This window comes from Euleptes europaea, chromosome 11 (assembly GCF_029931775.1).
Source record: "Euleptes europaea isolate rEulEur1 chromosome 11, rEulEur1.hap1, whole genome shotgun sequence".
Lineage (NCBI taxonomy): Eukaryota > Metazoa > Chordata > Lepidosauria > Squamata > Sphaerodactylidae > Euleptes > Euleptes europaea.
Window position 1 is genome coordinate 21,030,084 of NC_079322.1, and position 21,491 is coordinate 21,051,574.

The window sequence follows — 21,491 nt, forward strand, 5'->3', positions numbered from 1 at the left end:
AAAACTGGAATAGAATGATAAGAGGGTGGATATTCGATAGCAAAAAATGTAGAATTCAAAAAAGGTTGGTATACAGCCTTAGATCAGAATTGGGTTGGGGTGTCCCGGATTTGAATAGCTATTATGCCACTTTTCAATTAAAGTCCTTATTAGAGATAGGAAAAGAAAGTGACCAGAAATGGGTTAGATTTGAAAATAAGATTAACAGTGACATAGGAAGATTTGGCATTTTCTCAAAGGTCATAAGTAAAGATTTAAAATTAACCATAGGGCCCAGACGCACAGCACTAGAGGTATGGAATAAATGGCAACCTTTATGGTTAGGAAGGACCTCAAGATGGGCACCACTAGAGACTTTGCACACCGAAATGAGGGAATGTAAATGGTGGGAAACCCTAAGGTCAAAAGGATACTATAGACTGGGTGATATGTACAGAGGAGGGACCCTAAAACCTCTACAGGAGATAGTAGAAGAGAAAGGCAAGCAACATTGGTTAAAAACAACAGGCCTTTACAGAAGGGTTAAAATGATTAATGAAAAAGGGGAAATATGGTCAGAGGAACCAATATATAAAGAAATGCAAAAATCAAAACAAGGATTGGCAGGAAAAATCTACAGGAAAATGATATCAAATAAAGATAAGACAATATCATATTTACAAAAAACTTGGAGTAAGGACAGTCAGATATCAGAAAACACAGCAGATAAAATTATGAAAGGATTAGAGGAAATTAAAGTAATTAAATTTAATGAACTGGAACACAAATTTTTCACAAAATGGTACAAAACACCAGTGCAATTAGCGAATATGTTTCCAGGACTAAGCCCCATGTGCTGGCACTGTAGGCAATCTAAGGGATGGTTCTCCCACATGTGGTGGGAATGCCCAGAGGTTAGGGACTTTTGGACCCAAATACTAAAAATTATAAGGAGAATACGTAAAGTATCCTTAACCGTAGATTTTAAGCTAATGTTAATGAGTACAACAGGGAACTCGGGGGTAAACAAGAGGGACCAGGCCACATTCAAGGCTATGTTATTAGCAAGCAAAGCAGTAATAGCTCTGGGTTGGAAGGATAAAAGTAAATGGACTATAGAAATCTGGCACAACTATCTGTTTGAATTTATACAGTCAGATATCATCGAGATGATGCATCAGAAGATTTCATGGGAAGATAAGAACAGGGAAATCACGAGTAGATGGAAGACCTATTTAGAGTGGATATCAATGGAAGGAAGAAAAGACATTCAGTGGAAGATTCAGACTTTGTACCTGTGGCTGGGGTTAAGAGACTAAAAATTATAAGGAGTAGGGAGGGGGATGGGTGGGATGGAAGGGAATGAGAAAAGTACGTTATACAAACAATGTATGTAGAAAAAGAAATATATATTTGAAACTTGTATAAAAAGAAATAATAATTTTTAAAAAATGCCTGCACAGCATCTACTAAAGCTTGGTTAACAAAAGAACATAAGAAAAGCGGGCTCAAGGTTGACTCAGCCTTCCATCCTTCCGAGGTCAGTAAAATGAATACCCAGCTTGCTGGGGATAAGCGCAGACAACTGGGGAAGGCAATGGCAAACCACCCCATAAACCCCATCTGCCTAGTAAACGTCATGATGTGATGTCCCCCCATGGTCAGTAATGACCCAGTGCTTGCACAGGAGACTACCTTTACCTTTAAACCTCTTTTAAAGGTATACTATATTTAAAGGTATACTATAATATGTTCATTTCTTTGGCTGTTTTGATTATTTGCTTATTCACAACAGGTTAAACAGAAATCTAGTAAATAAGTATATTTATTTTTTAAAACCCTCAGGCAACAGTTTTTTAAAAAATGTGCCACAGTCTTCAAGCATATGAAGCCAAATTTTGTTCTAACTGTTCATATGTTTTCCTTTTTGCCATCTTGTCTTTGCAGTGATGACAGCACGGAGTTGTTTTGCTCCATCCATCATTATGCATAATATCTCCCTGGGCTAATAAATGGTTTGTAGCATCTGATTCCACCCATGATGAATGTTTCAGCAGAGCTATAAAAATCTATAATCTAATATCCATACATATTATGGTAAAATATCGGGCTACTCTCCTCCAGAGAGATATTTATCTGATTGTACGAGCCAGGGGTGGATTGCAACTGTCGTGATGATCCAAAATTACCATAATCCCATTCCACAAAATAGAGCGCAAGTCTAAGTAAAAAGGGAAAATAGAACTGCTCTAGATTTCCTGTTTTCTGACTCTCTTAGGGCCACGAAGCATTCTCTCCATTCAATACTGTTCTGATCGCCGTTTGTTTTGCAGCAGCTCTTGAAAAATTCATCCTGGCCATCTGTTCACATTGCACCATTTTAATTGGATCGCCTTGCACCATTTGATACTCTAACCTCTTTCCTTCCCCCACCTGCTTGCCTCTGACTTGTATTCAGGTACACGCTTAACCTTGGGTATTTGCCTATTATCAGCATCCCCCATCAGCACCTTGGACAGCAATTCTAGCAGGCCGGCAGAGATGTACAATAGCTCCACGTTCTCTCTGCTGGTTAGGCATGACCCTTCTCCTTATTCACGGCACTCACGAGTACCATTCGAGTTTTCCTTTCTAGAGGTAAACAAGCAGACATGTATCTGGCCTCTGAACTGGCTTATAGGCTAAAACCACGGTGGCGAGAAAAAGAAAACATGCCCTTAGGAAATCCCTCCAGATATCTCAGGAAGTGAGTTGGGTTTCACAAAAGCTTATATTGCAATAAATGTAGTTAGTCTTCAAGGTGCCACTGGAATTCTATTTTATTTTGCTGTAACTGACTAACAACAATAATTTTACCCACCTAAAAACCAATGGACAGAGCCTTGTGGCGCAGAGTGTTAAGCTGCAGTACTGCAGTCCAAGCTCTGCTCATGATCTGAGTTCGATCCCAACGGAAGTTGGTTTCAGGTAGCCGGCTCAAGGTTCACTCAGCCTTCCATCCTTCCGAGGACAGTAAAATGAGTACCCAGCTTGCTGGGGGTAATGTGTAGACATGAAGCCAGCTGGGTGACTTTGGGCTAGTCACAGCTCTTTTCAAGCTCTCTCAGCCGCACCTACCTCACAAGGGTCTGTTGTGGGGAGAGGAAGGGAAGGGGATTGTAAGCCAGTTTGATTCTCCTTAAAAGGTAGAGAAAATCAGCACATATAAAAACCAACTCTTCTTCTTACTCTGTGGCATACCACAGATGTTAATGAGCTATGATTATATTTATTAGTAAACTGGCTGTCCCATGTGAGGGTAATGAAAGCCATGTCACAGCACCACCCACACACAAGGCAGGGCTTTCTACATACTTGAGGGGTACTCCCTAGATATGTGGGAAAATATAATTTGTCAGTTAACCAAAAGGAAAAAACAAACTAACAAAAACAGTCCGGTGAAGACTGAGTTAAACTTAGGAGGTGTAGAAAGTTGAGAGGAATTTAGAGTCAATGAAAGGAAACACCCAACAGAGAGAGATGATAAAATGGGCCAGCTTGAACCCCCCCCCCCTAAGAACTCACACAATGTTGAAGGAGAGATTTAGGGGTGGGAATTAGAGGAAGAAGAGGAGGAGGAGTTGGTTTTTATATGCCGACTTTCTCTACCGCTTAAGGAAGAATCAAACTGGCTTACAATCACCTTCCCTTCCCCTCCCCACAATAGACACCCTGTGAGGTAGGTGGGGCTGAGAGAGTGTGAGTAGCCCAAGGTCACCCAGCTGGCTTCAAGTGTAGGAGTGGGGAAACAAATAGAGTTCACCAGATTAGCCTCCGTCGCTCATGTGGAGGAGTGGGGAATCAAACCCAGTTTCCAGATCAGAGTCCACCGCTCCAAACCACCACTCTTCACCTCTATACCACACTGGTGTAGTTGTTCCCAATTAATTTATCCCCTCCTCATGTTTCCCTGCAAGTCCCCAACTCACACAGAATAGAGGCATTTGCTGATAATGAGATGTGTGGCTCGCCAGTGGGCTTGTTGCTTTGGCTGTAGGTGGTATAACTCCTGTTTGCTCTTTACCGTATCTGTTCTACCCCTGCTGTTGGCCACAGTCCAGTGATTGTCTTCATGTTTGTGGAAGACCAGGAGGGTGTCTTCATCTTATTTTCACAAAACTCTTTACTCAATAGGAAGTCCGTTCCAATCTCCTGTGATGGCCTTGCAAACTGACTGGCGGATTTGATGCAAGAATGCTCCCTGCTTTCGTACAACCTTGGGGAAAGAAATAGTTTTGCCTGAATAAAATTAGAAATTGGTACCCAGTGGCGCAGAGTGGTAAGCTGCAGTACTGCAGTCCAAGCTCTGCTCACGACCTGAGTTCAATCCCGACAGAAGTCGGTTTCAGGTAGCCGGCTCAAGGTTGACTCAGCCTTCCATCCTTCCGAGGTCGGTGAAATGAGCACCCAGCATGCTGGGGGTAAAGGGAAGATGACTGAGGAAGGCACTGGCAAACCACCCTGTAAAACAAAGTCTGCCTAGTAAACAAAGTCTGCCTAGTAAACGTCACCCCATAGGTCAGGAATGACCCGGTGCTTGCACAGGGGACCTTTACCTTTTTACCATTCTTGAGTTATGGGTCAGATTTGTCCAGAGGTGAACAGGGTGCTCCTGTTCCTGTTTTATGGTGATACCCATGTTTGTCCTCCTCAGAAGACACATATTTTGAGGAAGAAGAAGAGGGAGGAGAAGAAGAGATATCAATCCTCTGCTTAGATGGTATTCACTTGTGAATGCAACCCAAATTGCAGTTAATAGAAAATGTGCAAATCTCCTTCTAAAATAAGAACACAGCAGCATTATTAGATGGAACAGATTTTTCTCAAGACAGAGAGTGTGAAAAAAAAATCCTTATAAAAGATAGCTGTGGATTTTGGTTTCTATAGCGATATTTGTAGGGATGACTCTTTGAGTGGGGCTGACTTGAAAAAGGCCTTTAAAATGCAATTAGTACAAACATCTCTTGTTTTGAACTGCTTGGGGCTTGTGTAAACGCTTCTTATTACACACATAAATCTGACCCCTTTTAAAAATAACTGTATTACTGCCGCACTCTGATTGCTTGGAAAACATAACTGCATTTTGCTCTAAATATAAAGCAAACTCTCATTCATATTATCTTCCTGTTAATAAAAAAAAAATCCAATCTGAGAATGTCAAGGTATTGTTATTTTAGGATTTATATGGTATATAATTATTATACATAACCTAGTTTTCAGGCATTACAATAACGACACTACATTGAGTTGATCTTAGAGATCATGATGCGACCTCTAAACCCTCTCAGGACTTTAAGGGAAGCTTTTTTTGGCACTTTGTGTATTTATTAATTAAAGTATTTACAGCATACCAACCTCCACCCCTCAAAATATCCCAACTCTAAAAGATGCCTGCAACCTATACCCCATCAGAAGCCATAGCAAATAAAATGTCCTTGCAGCACCTCTGAAAGATGGTACTCCACCAGGTGTAGTGGCTAAGAGTGGTGGACTCTAATCTGGTGAACCGGGTTCAATTCCCCACTCCTCCACATGAAGCCAGCTGGGTGACCTTGGGATAGTCACAGCTCTCTTAGAGCTCTCTCAGCCCCACCTACCTCACAGGGTGTCTGTTGTGGGGAAGGGAAGGTGATTGTAAGCCAGTTTGAGTCTTCCTTAAGTGGCAGAGAAAGTCGGCATATAAAAACCAACTCTTCTTCTTACAATCCTGCCCTAATGAGGGGGTCCTGCCCCCTTGTTTGACATCCCACCATCCTTTGTTGCAGCTCCAATTCCATCTGAGTCTTAGCGGTACTCCCTCCCCGCGTGCCGCAGCTGCATGGATTAGCCACCATGGCCCAGCTCTCAGTTTTCCCAGCCACACACACCCCACTGGTCATTCTGCACATTTCCCTGAGGCTTCAGCCCACCCTCTTCTGGGAGCACCCAGTCTCCTCAGCCTCTCATGCCCTCTGGGGCTCCAAGTGTCTCTTGGATGCTGCAAGCTGTCTCCAAGATAAGGCAATGATTGGCTTGGAACTTCCCAATGTTTTGTGATTGGCCCTATCATCCTACGGCAGCCATGTTGTGGTGGCGCCTATTACATGTTCTCCAAATTCCAAAAGTGCCCATGACTCAACAAGGTTGGGGGCTCCCGCCATCAGACATCTGTAGGATACTTAGCTGATGTCATTGAATCATAGAGTTGGAAGGAACCACCAGGGTCATCTAGTCCAACCCCCTGCACAATGCAGGAAATTCACAACTACCTCCCCCCACACCCCCAGTGACCCCTACTCCATGCCCAGAAGGTACCCAAGATACCCTCCCTCTCATGATCTGCCTAAGGTCATAGAATCTGCATTGCTGCAGATGGCCATCTAGCCTCTGCTTACAAACCTCCAGGGAAGGAAAGCTTACCACCTCTCGAGGAAGCCTGTTCCACTGAGGAACCGCTCTAACTGTTAGAAAATTCTTCCTAATGTCTAGACAGAAATTCTTTTGATTTAATTTCAACCCGTTGGTTCTGGTCCAACCTTCTGGGGCAACAGAAAACAACTTGGCACCCTCCTCTATATGACAGCCCTTCAAGTACTTGTCAGTGGGCACAGGTTAGCATCAGATTGCATGACATTTTGTACTCATAGTTTTACCTGTTAAAGTGAGCATGTATTTGTGACAACAATACAAGGGAATTAGTTAAACATATACCTTTTCCAGAGCTGAAGTTTCCTAAGGACACTGTAATAGAAACACAGAAGACAGTTTCAAGGAATTAGCTGGTGTGCCACAATTCTTCTCTGTGCCTTTCCCTGCTCTTCTCAGGTACTCCTCACATTAGGAGCTACAATGGAGAAGACATGGGCTCCAGCTGCTGGTAGGCAGGAGACTTTCAGTAGGGAAGCAGCCCGTAGGTGACTTGCTACAAGGAAGTCCTTGAGAATCTGCTATGGAGCCCCTGCAAGCTATGGAAGGCTTGGAGGCACATTCTGGAATGCACGCTTCGGCTCTATAGGCCTTCATTACCCAGGTCAGAATGATTTCAATCAACCCAGTTCAAATAATTTACTCACATTACCTCCCCAGAAGGAAAGGGTAGATTAAATTACTGTGTCCAGCTTTGTAGTTCATATATTTGCTGAACAACTATGTGATTAATATGATTGATTTGGTTGTTCTGCCAATTTTTATACTGCGACCTGAACAATGCAGACTCTTTGGTCACACAGGCCATGAATAGGGTTGCCAACCTCTATGTACTAGCTGGAGATTTCCTGCTATTACAACTGATCTCCAGCTGAAAGAGATCAGTTCACCTGGAGAAAATAGCAGCTTTGGCAATTGGACTGTGTGGCATTGAAGTCCCCCCCCTCCCCAAACCCCGCCCTCCTCAGGCTCCACCCCAAAAACCTCCCGCTGGTGGCAAAGAGGGACCTGGCAACCTTAGCCATTAACCTCTTTGCAGTGAAGAATTTGTATCGGTTTAGAGGCCGGGGAGCCACTGTGGAATAACAGATTTCTGTTCGGCTGCCTCGGTCCCTGACTTGCAGGCTATGTGTCCAAAACTTTCCAGAAGAAAGGACGAGGTGTTACTGCGAAAGGTCTCTGAACAGGTCTCCAGAGAGGCAGCCCTATACATTTGCTGAATAAACAAAGATGCAGACTGTTTGTTGACAGCCTAAATATAGAGAATTTGCACAGTAACAAAGACCGTATTCCATCTTAGATCCCCTGGAGTTTTCCTGTGGGTGGGAGAAAAGTCCTCTGTTCCTTGGGTACAAGATCTGAAGGGGCATTTCAGGGTGCCGTTGAGGGGGGAGGAAAGTTGTACTCTGCGAGCAGAAAAATGTCTGCCCACAGTAAAGCTCTGGGGGAATCTAAGTCATGATTTATAATGTCTGACTGCCAAGACTAGGTATTTCTTGTCCCTACTTCAGTCTTTTGCATACTTTTAAACCTCTGGGTGGATGATGCCCAGAAGAATCTGAACAGACACCTTCAGCCATGACAACTAATTAGAAGCTTGAGGTCGGCTCAGTGGGCCTTCCTTGGGAACCAGCCTTAGTCAGGGCTCAGCTGGTGGGAACCCAGGGGGAAGGCTTTTTGGCTGTTGCCTCCTTAGGCAGGAAGAGAGGGGAAAACCTACTGAAGTCATTTGCATGTACATGGTTCCCAGTGCATGGTGATCCATGTGGTCAACAGATGGCCACGGATTCATTTAAAAGACAGAGTCTACACTTTCATGTACAATCCAGATGTCATTTCAGTCCAGCTTATTTTTTAGGAAACACCTAATGTGTGTGTGTAAAATGCCGTCAAGTCACAGCCGATGCATGGTGATATCAACAGTGCAAAACAATTTGTATTAAATGCTGCAGGACAAACGATGAGGTGCTATATACAATAGGCGAGCGGCCAATGACAATATATACAACAATAGGTAATAGTCCATAATATATATCAAACGATGTCCAAGCTGGTAATCATCAGTGCTGAAGAATAAGACGGAAAGATGGGCTACGACGAGTCTTCTTCAGTCCCAATTATGTCACCAAGAGTGTATGCACTCGTTTCAATCACGACTCATTGTCCTAACCCGCCAAGGGAAGAGCAAGAGTCCAGTAGCACCTTAAAGACTAACAAAAATATTTTCTGGCAGGGGATGAGCTTTCGTGAGCCACAGCTGAGCTGTGGCTCACGAAAGCTCGTCCCCTGCCAGAAAATATTTTTGTTAGTCTTTAAGGTGCTACTGGACTCTTAAGGCGCTACTGGACTCTTGCTCTTTTCTGCTACTGCAGACAGACTAACACGGCGGCCCACTGGGAATGATCTCCCCCAAGGGAATTGAGAAGTTCCTCATCAGGATCCAAGTGATTGCCGCACAATAATTCTTTGCAATAATCAATGGCTCCAAAGGATTCAAACGTTGTGTACAACTCCAAAGGATTCAAACGTTGGTATCCCTGGCGGGAAGGTGATAGACTTACTGTCAAACGCTGTGCGTTTAGCTCACGCTGCAGTCTTTGAACCCTTTTGGGGGCGAAAACGCACGGCCGCTTGATCCGCCCTTAATCCCTGTTTTAGCCAGGATCGAATGCGCATTAGGCGAAACACATGCGCTCGATCGAGGCTGGGCGAAAACGCACGGTCGCTGGATCCTCCTTTCATCCCTGTTTCAGCCAGGATTCAGCCAGGATCCAATGCATGCGTTTCGCCTAATGTGCGTTCGATCCTGGCTGAAACAGGGATTAAAGGAGGATCCAGCGACCCTGCGCTTTCACCCGCTGAATCCTGGCTGAAACAGGGATGAAAGGAGGATCCAGCGGCCGTGCGCTTTCGCCCAATTGGTCCCTGCGAGGGTTCCCACCTCCCCACCCTCCGGAGATGCAGAGGGCGCAACCCGCGCGCCGAGCAGCCGCGCTCCCCCCAGCCCCCCCTCCCGCGTCACGTGCGGACCAGAAGCCGCCTCCTCTCCGGCCGCTGTCGCTTTAAGACCCCCCCCCCGCCGCCTCCTCCCTCCCTGCGCGGCAGATCTGGGCTGGCATCGCCTCTCGGGCAGGCGGGCGGGCAGGCAGGCAGGCAGCGGCCTCCTCCTCCTCCTCCTCTCCGCCGCCATGGCCGACATGAAGAGCGGCGTCTTCGCCAAGAACGTGCAGAAGCGGCTGAGCCGGGCGCAGGAGAAGGTGGGTGGGTGGGCAGGGGGGTGGGCGGGCGGAGGCCGGGCCCTCTTCCCGCATGGGCACCCCGGGCCCTTGCCCAGGGCCCCCCCCCCCCAAGCATCGGGGCCCCATGCTCATCTATGGACGTTGCCTAGGGCTCCCGGCTCATTCTGTCTGATGTGGCTTGCTGTCAATCAATGCAGGTCGCGAACAATGAGCATGTCGATTTGGGCCAGAGTCCAGGAGCACCTTCAAGACGAACAAAAATATTTTCTGGTAGGGTATACTGGCCAGATTCTTGCATTTAGGGTAGGGTATTTATTTTCTGGTAGGGTATACTGGCCAGATTCTTGCATTTAGGGTAGGGTATTTATTTTCTGGTAGGGTATACTGGCCAGATTCTTGCATTTAGGGTAGGGTATTTATTTTCTGGTAGGGTATACTGGCCAGATTCTTGCATTTAGGGTAGGGTATTTATGGTAGGGTATATATTTTCTGGTAGGGTATACTGGCCAGATTCTTGCATTTAGGGTAGGGTATTTATTTTCTGGTAGGGTATACTGGCCAGATTCTTGCATTTAGGGTAGGGTATTTATTTTCTGGTAGGGTATACTGGCCAGATTCTTGCATTTAGGGTAGGGTATTTATTTTCTGGTAGGGTATACTGGCCAGATTCTTGCATTTAGGGTAGGGTATTTATTTTCTGGTAGGGTATACTGGCCAGATTCTTGCATTTAGGGTAGGGTATTTATTTTCTGGTAGGGTATACTGGCCAGATTCTTGCATTTAGGGTAGGGTATTTATGGTAGGGTATATATTTTCTGGTAGGGTATACTGGCCAGATTCTTGCATTTAGGGTAGGGTATTTATTTTCTGGTAGGGTATACTGGCCAGATTCTTGCATTTAGGGTAGGGTATTTATTTTCTGGTAGGGTATACTGGCCAGATTCTTGCATTTAGGGTAGGGTATTTATGGTAGGGTATATATTTTCTGGTAGGGTATACTGGCCAGATTCTTGCATAAATGCAAGAATCTGGCCAGTATACCCTGCCAGAAAATATTCTTGTTCGTCTTGAAGGTGCTCCTGGACTCTGGCCCTTTTCTGCTACTGCAGGCAGACCAACCCGGCCACCCGCTGGGAACGATAACGTGAATTTGGGTTCGGGTTAAGAGTGAATGCGGCAGTGCGGTGTCAGAAAGGGCTGGCTCGTTCTGGACGCGCTGATGAAGCGATCTTTAACGTTGTCGCCCGTGGACGTTTGTCCTCGCGTGGGGGGCTGTGTCGGGAGGGGCCCCGGGGTGCTGCTTGGCCCGGGGGCCGGCCATTCTTTTCGGGCGGCCCTGGGCGGAGGCTGCGGCAGGCTCGGGCCGGGGGGGGGGGGTCCCTGGCGGTGGCCGGGAGTCGCTGGGGGGGGTGGGGGGAGCGGAGCATCCAGCGCTTGGGGGGTGGGGGGTGCGGAGGCGCCGCCGAACGCCGCTGCCCCCCGGCCCCGACTTCTTCTCCTCCCCTCCCTCCGGCTCCCCCTCGCCCTTTTTTTCTCCGCAGCCCAAAAAAGGGGGTCTTGGGCACGGATTGGGGTGGGGGGAGCCAGCAGCTTCTGTGCGCTTCTCTGTTGCGGCGGTGGGTTGTTTTTTAAGGGGGGGGGGAAGAAGAGAGAATCGGGTCCCGGAGGCCCCAAATGCAAACGGGGGGGGGATCTTTCCTCTGCATCATGCGGTTCAGGTTTTTTTTGGGTGGGGGGCGTCCTTCCCCCGAAGGTCAGGGGGACCCGAGGGCATGGGCTGCCCGGAGATGGGTTGAAGTGGGGGGAGGGGAGGGGGTTCCAAGGGGGACCCCCCCCTTTCCGAGTAGGTCCCTGTGAAGTTCTGCGTCTGCGCCGGTGGGAAGGGCACCTTTTCTCTTTGGGGAGGGGAGGCGGGCTCCCCGAGGATCGTGGGGCAGAGGATGCTCCGGGGGCTTCCTCCCTTCCCCCCCCCCCCGTGATGCGAGTCTCCGCCGTTATGTAATCTTCCGTGCCCCATTTAGCCCTTCTCGTGAATGAAGGGCTTTGCCAGCCGCCGGGTTCCCCCCCCCGGAATTATGGGCACCCCCCCCCCCGGCGTGCCCCGTGGCTGGTGCTGCAGCGGTGCGCTCGGGAAACTCCCGGCAGAGGGCCCGGATCGCATCGGCGGATCCCGCGCATCTGGGGCAGATCCTCCGCAGCAAAAAGGATTGGGCTGGCCTAGCGGGTCGGGAGGGGCCATTTCTGCACGGGAGGTTTTGCCTTGGGTTGGCCCCTCTCCAGATGTGCGTTTCCCCCACCCGGATGCTCCAAACTCAACAATAAGCCCCCATGCAGAGTTTTGAGGATTCAGATGGGGGAAATGTGCATCTAGAGAGCCGCCAACCCAAGGCGAAACCTCCCATGCAGAAATGGCCAGGGTCTGCATTGGGGGGGGGGCATCAGGTCAGGCCCCCTTGTGTGTGTGTGTATGTGTGTAAAGTGCCGTCAAGTCGCAGCGGACTTATGGCCACCCCTTTTGGGGTTTTCACGGCAAGAGACTAACAGAGGTGGTTTGCCAGTGCCTTCCTCTGCACAGCAACCCTGGTCTTCCTTGGTGGTCTCTCATCCAAATACTAACCGGGCTGACCCTGCTTAGCTTCTGAGATCTGACTAAATCAGGCTACCCTGGGCCATCCAGGTCAGGGTCAGGCACCCTTGGCAGACCCTAAATTAGAAGAGGTGGACGTGCACAGTAGGGGGGTGCTATAACTCTTCCCGCTTTTTTGGAGATGCTCCTCCCATCCTCAGAGTGTTCTGACCTGGGGGGCAGCAGAAGCTGACTCCACCCCCCCTTCGGTGCTGGCAGGAGAGGTCGATGCAGGGAACGTGACCCTCTTCTGTGGTTTTGAAATCTCTCCTGAAGAGCCCAGCTGGGATGAAGTCAAGTTTGCTGTTTCCCCCCACAAGGGTGGGGGGTGGGGGTCGCGCTCATTAGAACCGAAGTAGAGCCCTGCTGGATCAGACCAGCGGTCCTTCTGGTCCCGCCTCCTGTTTCGGGCAGATGCCAACCAGCTGCCCTGGAGGGCTGCACCAACAGGGCGTAGAAAGCGAAGCCCTCCCCTACTGCTGCCATCCCCCCAACACTGCTGGTCAGAGGTTTGCTGCCTCTGGATATGGAGGCTCCCTTCAGTCTCCATGACCAGTAGCCATCCAGTCAAAATGGATACTTGTCACTGTGCATACCAATTCGCTCCAGGATCAGAGAAGCATGCCTGTTATCTTAGGTGCTGTGGAACGCAGGGAGGACAAGGCTGCTGCAATTGCCTTGTGTGTAGGCTTCCTAGAGGCACCTGGTTGGCCACTGTGTGAACAGACTGCTGGACTTGGTCAGATCCAGCAGGGTTTTTCTTATGTTCTTACGTATCTGGGAGCATAGCTGGTCCAGCAGCGAAAAATGTGCTTGTCCAGCACTGTTTTCTTAAGAGCATAGAAGCATTAAAGCTTTAATGCAGGCAATGTAGGATAGTGTGAGACTGACAAAGGAAAGCAGAACATACAAAAAATACATAATGCAGAACATATATAATGCTGCTACAGTCATCTTGTTTGTGGGCCTCCTAGGGGCACCGGGTTGGCCACTGTGTGAACAGACTGCTGGACTTGATGGGCCTTGGTCTGATCCAGCATGGCTTTTCTTATGTTCTTATGTCAATGGACTCCTTGTCCATGAATACAGCTAACCTCCTTTGAAAGCTGTCTATGCTTGTATCCCTCACTCACTCTACTGACATTGACTTCCATGGTTTAATTAATCGTTGAGTAAAGAAGTCTTTTTTTCCCTGGCTGTCCTGAACCTCTTTCCCTGCAATTGCATTGGGTGCTCCAAGTTCTAATATTATGGGACAGGAAGAAAAAGCTCCCTCTATCTACTTTCTGCACCCCATTACATAAGAACATAAGAAAGACCATGCTAGATCTGACCAAGGCCCATCAAGTCCAGCAATCTGTTCACACAGTGGCCAACCAGGTGCCTCTAGGAAGCCCAAAACTGCAGCAGCATTATCCTGCCAGTGTTCCACAGCACCTGACATAATAGGCATTGTCCTCTGATCCTGGAGAGAATAGGTATGCATCATGACTAGTATCCATTTTGACTAGTAGCCATGGATAGCCCTCTCCTCCATGAACATATCCACTCCCCTCTTCAAGCCTTTCAAGTTGGCAGCCATCATCAGATCCTGGGGCAGGGAGTTCCACCATTGAACTATGCGTAGTGTGAAAAAATGCTTCATGTCTTCCTTTAACCACCTTCTTTCCAAGCTAAACAGCCCTAAGCATTCTCCCCCACTCCCCTTTCCATCCGTCTGGAATGCCATTGAGGGCCAACAGGACCAGGACATAGCTCTGGTGGGCCAAAAGCCCCATAAGAATCCCTCCAAATTCAGGTCCACATGGGCCTCCTCCCCTTGGGCCGGGAGCCCGTTACTACTGAGGCACTGCGCAGGGGATGGAAGGTGCTCGACAGCCCGGGTGCAGCGAGGATGGCCTTTTGTTTTGTGCTCCTAACCCATTGGCAGGAATGCAGGATGGCTTCTCCCCCCCCCCCCCGGCCGCACCTCCCCACGTGCACACTTCCACACCGTAAGAGGATTGCGCTTCTTTTAATAACCGCCCGAGCTCGTCATGAACTCACGTAATCTTCCCTGGCGCCTTGGCCTGGAAAGCGGTGCAATCGATCGAGAAGGAGGGCCTTTCCAGCGGCTGTCTCCCAAATCACTTCTGTCAGTTATCCCCGTGGCTGCTTGTGTCGGGGGCCCCGAGAGTGTTTGGTGAAGGCCCCGGGCCAGCTCTTTCGTGACGAATAGCCAAGTCTTCAGCAATGCAGTTGCATTAAATGTATTCAGTAGGACTGGTTAAATGTATTCAGTAGGACACCAGGGACCCCCGCTGTCCTGCTTTTGGAAGATTTGGAGCAGAAGTTGATAGTTCTGAACACTCAAGGAAGTGATACTCGGGCCTGAAAGACTCAGGCCCTAAATAAAGGTTCAGACCTCGTACTGGGTGAAGGTTTTATTAAGCTCAAAAGTGCATAGCTAAAAGACCTGATTGTAGGAACGTTTAGATGTGTCTAGCGTTCACAGCTGTGGTAGGAAATTAACGATAACAAGAACATCTGGGGTTTCATCAACACTGCTAGGATCACAGCAAGCTTAGGTCGACCTTGTAAGTGACCGAGAGTAACTGGAGTGATGTAAATGTGGCCAAAACACACCTCTTGGGAGAAAGTGGTCCTCCTTCTAGGATGGCGGCGCAATCACAGTGGGAATTGACTTCTATAGCGAGATGTACTCATGCTTGAATAATAATTCGGAGATGTACCAATTAGCAGCTTGGTTTCCAAATATGTATAATGGAAGGAGAAAATGAGATGCTTTGTATAGTTTGTGATTGTGTGTAACGGTGTGCTGCTTTGCCTTTGGAGCTAGAAAGGAGGGGCGCATATTTGTGTGATCACATAAATCAACATTTTTCCTTTCACCCCCTTGTGTGTGTGTAAAGTACCGTCAAGTCGCAGCCAACTTATGGCGACCCCTTTTTTGGGGTTTTCATGGCAAGAGACTAACAGAGGTAGTTTGCCAGTGCCTTCCTCTGCACAGCGACCCTGGTATTCCTTGGCGGTCTCCCATCTAAATACTAACCAGGGCTGACCCTGCTTAGCTTCTGAGATCTGACGAGATCAGGCTAGCCTGGCCCATCCAGGTCAGGGTCTTGGTGTGTGGCTAATTGGCTCAACAGAACCAGGGTCAAACCTGTTTATGATAACAGAAGGGTCAGCAGGGATGAGGTGCCTTGACTCAAAATGGCTGGATCTCGGCTGGGGTTTTCTCAGGGGGTTGGTTAACATAAAGGTAGACATGTCATTGACACATAGCAACGTAATTGCCATGTAATGTGTACCCTCCGCCCGTAATTTCTCCACTGAAAGCTCTTTGAAATAAATGTCAACTACAGTCCCCAAGGGGCAAGGCCCTTGCCCACTTTCCTGAAACACGGGGCAGGTGCCACATTGGGGAACCGTGGTCAGAAGAACTGCTGATGGCATGTCGAAGAGCCCCATGTGGCTCTCAAGCCACTGAGTGAATATACACATGAACACATGAAGCTGCCTCATACTGAATCAGACCCCTGGTCCATCAAAGTCAGTATTGTCTACTCAGACCGGCAGCGGCTCTCCAGGATCTCTTTCGCATCACCTACTTGCCTAGTCCCTTTAGCTGGAGGTGCCGGGGATTGAACCATGGGACCTTCTGCATGCCAAGCAGATGCTCTGTCACTGAGCCACAGCCCCTCCCCTATAATTTGTTTAAAAGATGACTCTAGCAAAAAGATCGATAAGATTTCTATTTTGCATAGAGTTTAGAATATCAAATCTTTCCCCAGCTCTGCAGTCCTCTCAAGTGGGAGAGGCAACATTACAATTTCTAGATGTATTTATTAATTGTAATGTTTACTTTATATTCATTTATTTATTACTATCTTTATACCCTGCCTTTCTCTTGTGGCTCAAAAAAAAAAAAAGAATAGACTAGAATGCCATTTACCCCACTCCCGAAGAAAATTGCTTGTAGCCTAAACTCCATTAAAAGCGCTCACCTTAAATTGCCTCCTAAGAATTTCTAAAGATGATGCCTTCTCTCACCTCCTCAGGGAACTCGTTCCACAAGGTGAAGGAACATGCTCTAGGAAGTACCAAGTGGGCCACCTTAAGTTAGGGAACAACTAGACGCTAACAGTTAGAACCTAGTGAGTGCCTGGGGAACATATGGGGAGAGATGTTCCTCCAGGTATATGAGCAATGACGCAGCTTCTACTGAGTCAGACCATTGTTCTGTCAAAGTCAGTATTGCCTACTCTGACTGGCAGCAGCTCTCCAGAGCTTTGGTAGAGGTCTTTCACATCACCCACTTCTTGGTCCCTTTAACTGGAGAAGCCGGAGGCTGAACCTGGGACCTTCTTCATGCCAAGCAGATGCTCTGCCTCCGAGTCATGATTCATCCCTGTATGTGGGTACTTGACTGTAAAGGGCTTCAATTAAATACAGCATGGGTGGAAAATAGTCAGTAAAGTCAGTAGAAGTCAATTTTTTTTCATCCTGGTCAGTAATTTGTCCATTGTTGTTTTTTTAAAAAATTGGTCAGTAAATCAGTTTTCATGACTACAATTTGTGGTTTTTTTGGTTTTTGTTACTGCATTTTGGGGGGAAACATGACAACTTCTCAGTGAGATGACAGATTTTTTTTTTAGTTCAACTCAAGGTAAGACATTCTTTTTCTCATAAACATAAGGATGAGTGCAGGAATCAACTGGTTTCACCACAGCTACATCGGTTAGCAGTTCGTCCTGGTGTGCCAGAGGAAACTAGTTCTGGTGGCCACGCTGGCTAAATATTGCACAGGAACCATTCCACTTTACAGTGTCCGAGATACTGCAACGAGAGCAGAACCTATCAGGGTATTGAAAACTATTTCAGCTGACTTCGCTTTTGAGCCGTCTTATGAACATATTGAGGAAACTTTCAAGTTTATGTTTCCAAATACAGTGCCCCAAGATTTTTCGCTCTCAAGGACAAAGGCACATTATCTAACAACATATCCGCTGGCTCTAAACTCCAGAAAACAGTAACTGAAGGGTTTTAATGGTGCATATTACACCTTGTGCTATGGTGAAACCACCATAGAATCATAGAGTTGGAAGGGACCACCAGGGTCATCTAGTCCAACCCCCTGCACAATGCAGGAAATTCACAACTACCTCCCCCCCACACACACCCAGTGACCCCTATTCCATGCCCAGAAGATGACCAAGATGCCCTCCCTCTCAGGATCTGCCTAAGGTCATAGAATCCAATGCAGCATCTTATAAAGAATTGCAGGTAGCTATTAGATACTGGTTACTAACCAAAAACATGATTGTGACCAGGCATCTCCAGACTTTTTAAATGGGATCGGCAACAGCTAAAGATATTTACAGTAAACTGGACAAAGCTTTGGATTTTGCACAACTTCCTTGGTCAAAACTGCTGATGCTAAGTAATGATGGGCCAAATGTCAACAAGGCTGTCCCTGAACTCATGAATGATTATCTTATTCTGACAGAGAGGTGGCCTGTGGTAGATATTGGTACTTGTAACAGTCATATAGTCCATCATGCATTCCTTAAGGACATAGCCGAACTGGGAGATGGTGATTCAAATTTAATTTTCATGGTTGTTGTTTTTATGGGTGGCCATCACGATGGGAGGAGTTCATAGAAATCCAAAGTGATCTCAGTATTCCAAATCATCGTTTCTTGAAACATGTTTCTTCTAGGGGGTTATTGCTAGAGAGTGCTGCCACGAGAGTGAATGAGCAGTGGCCAGCAGTTACAAAGTAAGGACTTTGTTCCTAAGAGTAAAAGTGATTTGGTGAAATCTTCCACAAAGTATAGAAACATAATTAACTTCTTAAAACATGAGACAATCAAAGCACAGTGAACTAAAAAGAAGAAGAGTTGGTTTTTATACCCCAATTTTCTCTACCTTTAAGGAGTCACAAACCGGCTTACAATCACAATCCTTTTCTATCCCCACAACAAGCACCTTGTGAGGTACTTTGGAGAGAACTGTTCGGAGGGAACTGTTCGGAGAGAGTTCTGAGAGAACTGTGACTAGCCCAAGGTCACCCAGCAGGCTTTATGTGGAGGAGTGGGGAATTGAAGCCGGTTCTCCAGATTAGAGGCTGCCGCGCATGTGGAGGAGCGGGGAATGAAACTCGGCTGTCCAGATTAGAGTCCACTGCTCTTAACCACCAGACCATGCTGGTTTTCACAAGAGCCATACTGAACTGTGTTTGTAAGGGTTCAGCACTATTGTCCCTTGAACCCTTCAGGGATGAGCACCATATACCTGCAGGAGAAGTAATCAATGAAAGTAGAATCTGTAATGAACTGAAAAAACTTCCTGAAAAGGAACAGGTGCTCTTTGTAATTGGAGCAAAAAAAAAAAAAAAAAATCATAGCAGGCTGCAAACCCCTTTTTCTACAGTCGGCTTTGGACAAGCCCATCCTCAGAAAATCTTCAGTGTTTAGCTCCAGCACAGCGAGTTAAAGAAGGAACCTCAAGGATATAATGAAAGTAACAGCAACAGTCCCGATGGATATTCCGCTGGTCGTGATTGCGGACGAATGGAAACTTCTTAGACTCGAAGATGGCACAGCCAGTGAAACTTGCCACATGTTTATGTACTGGAATCAGTTCTTTGAAAAGACTAAACCATCTCGCGATCCAAAATACCCACTCGTTACCAAGGGGGTGAAAGCAGCATTATCGTTATCACATAGTTGTGAGGACATAGAAAGGGGTTTTTCAAAATCTGGATGCAATTTGACCGGCGAAAGGGCCAGCATGTCAGAGAGAGCTTTGAATGCCCACCTGCTGGTCAAAGAATCTTTATATCATGTGTAGGAAAACAAAGTATACAATGTTAATATCACACAGGAGCTTTTACAGATGGCAAGAGCATCTCATGTTCATTACAGGCAATTACAGGCAAATGGTTAAAACGCTTAGGGCTGTTTAGCTTGGAAAGAAGGCGGTTAAGGGGAGACATGATAGAGGTCTATAAAATTATGCATGGTGTGGAGAGAGTGGACAGGGAGAAGCTTTTCTCCTTTTCTTATAATACCAGAATGTGGGGTCATCTGCTGAAGCTGGAGGGTGAGAGATTCAAAACAGATAAAAGGAAGTACTTCTTCACACAACGCATAGTTAAATTGTGGAACTCCCTGCCCCAGGATGTGGTGATGGCTGCCAACTTGGAAGGCTTTAAGAGGGGAGTGGACATGTTCAAGGAGGAGAGGGCTATCCATGGCTACTAGTCAAAATGGGTTCTAGTCATGCTGCATACCTATTCTCTCTAGTCCCAGAGGAGCATGCCTATTATAGTAGGTGCTTTGGAACACAGGCAGGACAATGCTGCTGCCCCATTTTGCCCCATTGAGAACAGCAAGGCTGTGCCTGCCGGTATCTGGCCCATCCTGGGTGGCATACGTAATGCCAGCACAGGGGGCCCAATCACCGGTGCAGCCCCTTCCTGGCCGCCGAAGGACTTTCATCCTTTAGGCTCAGGAATTGGCTGTAAGACACACAGAAGAGCAATCTTTGAATAAAACTTTTTGATATTACTTTTAAAGGAAAAAATGAAAATAATAACAGTGGGTAGCTTAGATCTGCATGCTTACAGTAACCTTTTGGTCCAGATATTCAAGATATCTGAGAAATTATTTTAATAGGTTCCTTGAATAACAGTTCAAAATGCAGGGTTTTAAATACCATATGTATCACATCAGAAAGCCAATATATAGTAAAAGAGAAATACTTTCTCAAATCAAAATGTCTACCAGCAACCAGGAACAATGCAACATGGAAGCTATTTGTATCTCAGTGAGAATTAATTAGCTGTCTGGTGTTATTAAATGACCTTGCTGGCCTAATAGTCAATGAAACTATAATTTATAAAAAATAATCCAAAATAATCATTACTCTGCAAATAAAAATGTTCATAATTAATACTGTGCAACCACATTAAATATATTCTATAATGATGACTAATGTGGAACCAGGCATTTTGTATATTAAAATGTAACAAGGCTAAAACAGGAAAGACATTATCACAATATTCATCTATAAAATGTATTGTTTCAATTCCTCATTGCAATTTCAAGTTCAAAACTGCTTCTGTGGTTTCATTGAATGGTCAGATGAAAACATGATATCCAGAAGAAAAAAACCACCACATTCATATACAGAATCCAGGAAACCAAGGATCACCCTTCATAAATGTTATAATTTTTAGGGCTGGCCTTTGATGAAGAGTTTCAGAGTTCTTTATATCGGTAACCTTCCAAGATATTATTCGACGTTTTCTGTATTTCATTTGAGATCTCATGCTCAACGTTTCTGCTAACAGAACCCATCTATTCTTTTTTCTACTCTGGTGCTCCTCCTCCTCAGTCTCTTCCATATGATTCAACTCCTCATGCAAAATCTCGAGCTGTTCTTTAAGATGTATTTGGTGAGGTTGCGTCCTGTTTTCACACTTGTTGATTTTTGGAATTCATGTCCACTCCCCTCTTACTGTCTTCCAAGTTGGCAGTTGGCAGCCATCACTACATCCTGGGGCAGGGAGTTCCACAATTTAACTATGTGTTGGGTGAAGAAATACTTCCTTTTATCTGTTTTGAATCTCTCACCCTCCAGCTTCAGCAGATGACCCCGCGTTCTGGTATTATGAGAGAGGCAGAAAAGCTTCTCCCTGTCCACTCTCTCCATACCCTGCATAATTGTATAGACCGCTATCATGTCTCCCCTCAACCCCCTTCTTTCTGTTCTCACTCGGCCTTCTTCATCTATTTCCTCTTCCTCTGAGGCAGTTTCAGCAGGCTGACCCACAACTGTATACAAGGGAAGGAAGCAAAACTGAAAAAGCTGAGACAGGAACAGAACGATAAGAGGATGATTGCTTGAATGTTGCAAAGTGATGCAACCAAGCATATAAAGGAGGCTGCCGAGAAAAATTATGCAGTATGCTATTATTTTTTAAAGGGATTTTCCCCCCTTGATTTTTTAGTGCAATAATGAAAACATTGTCCTGTCTTTATAAATGTTGCTTTTTTCAATAAAAAGGTGTGCGATGGCAGGCTATGGGGATGGTGGAGGCCAGACAATAATAATATATTTTTTAACAAAGTCCCAGTTTTACTTTTAAACCGCTAATTTCTCGATAGGCTGAAATTAAATTGGTCAGTAATTTG

General features: G+C 46.4%; 1 protein-coding gene across 1 annotated transcript in view; it reads left to right on the plus strand.

The window, feature by feature from the left end:
- Positions 1 to 9,611: 9,611 nt before the first annotated feature.
- Positions 9,612 to 21,491, plus strand: part of AMPH (amphiphysin) — a 120,836-nt gene continuing 108,956 nt past the window's right edge. Inside the window, exon 1 of the mRNA XM_056857252.1 lies at positions 9,612 to 9,680. Within this exon, the coding sequence (XP_056713230.1) occupies positions 9,612 to 9,680 (69 nt within the window). The remainder of the gene's footprint in view (positions 9,681 to 21,491) is intronic.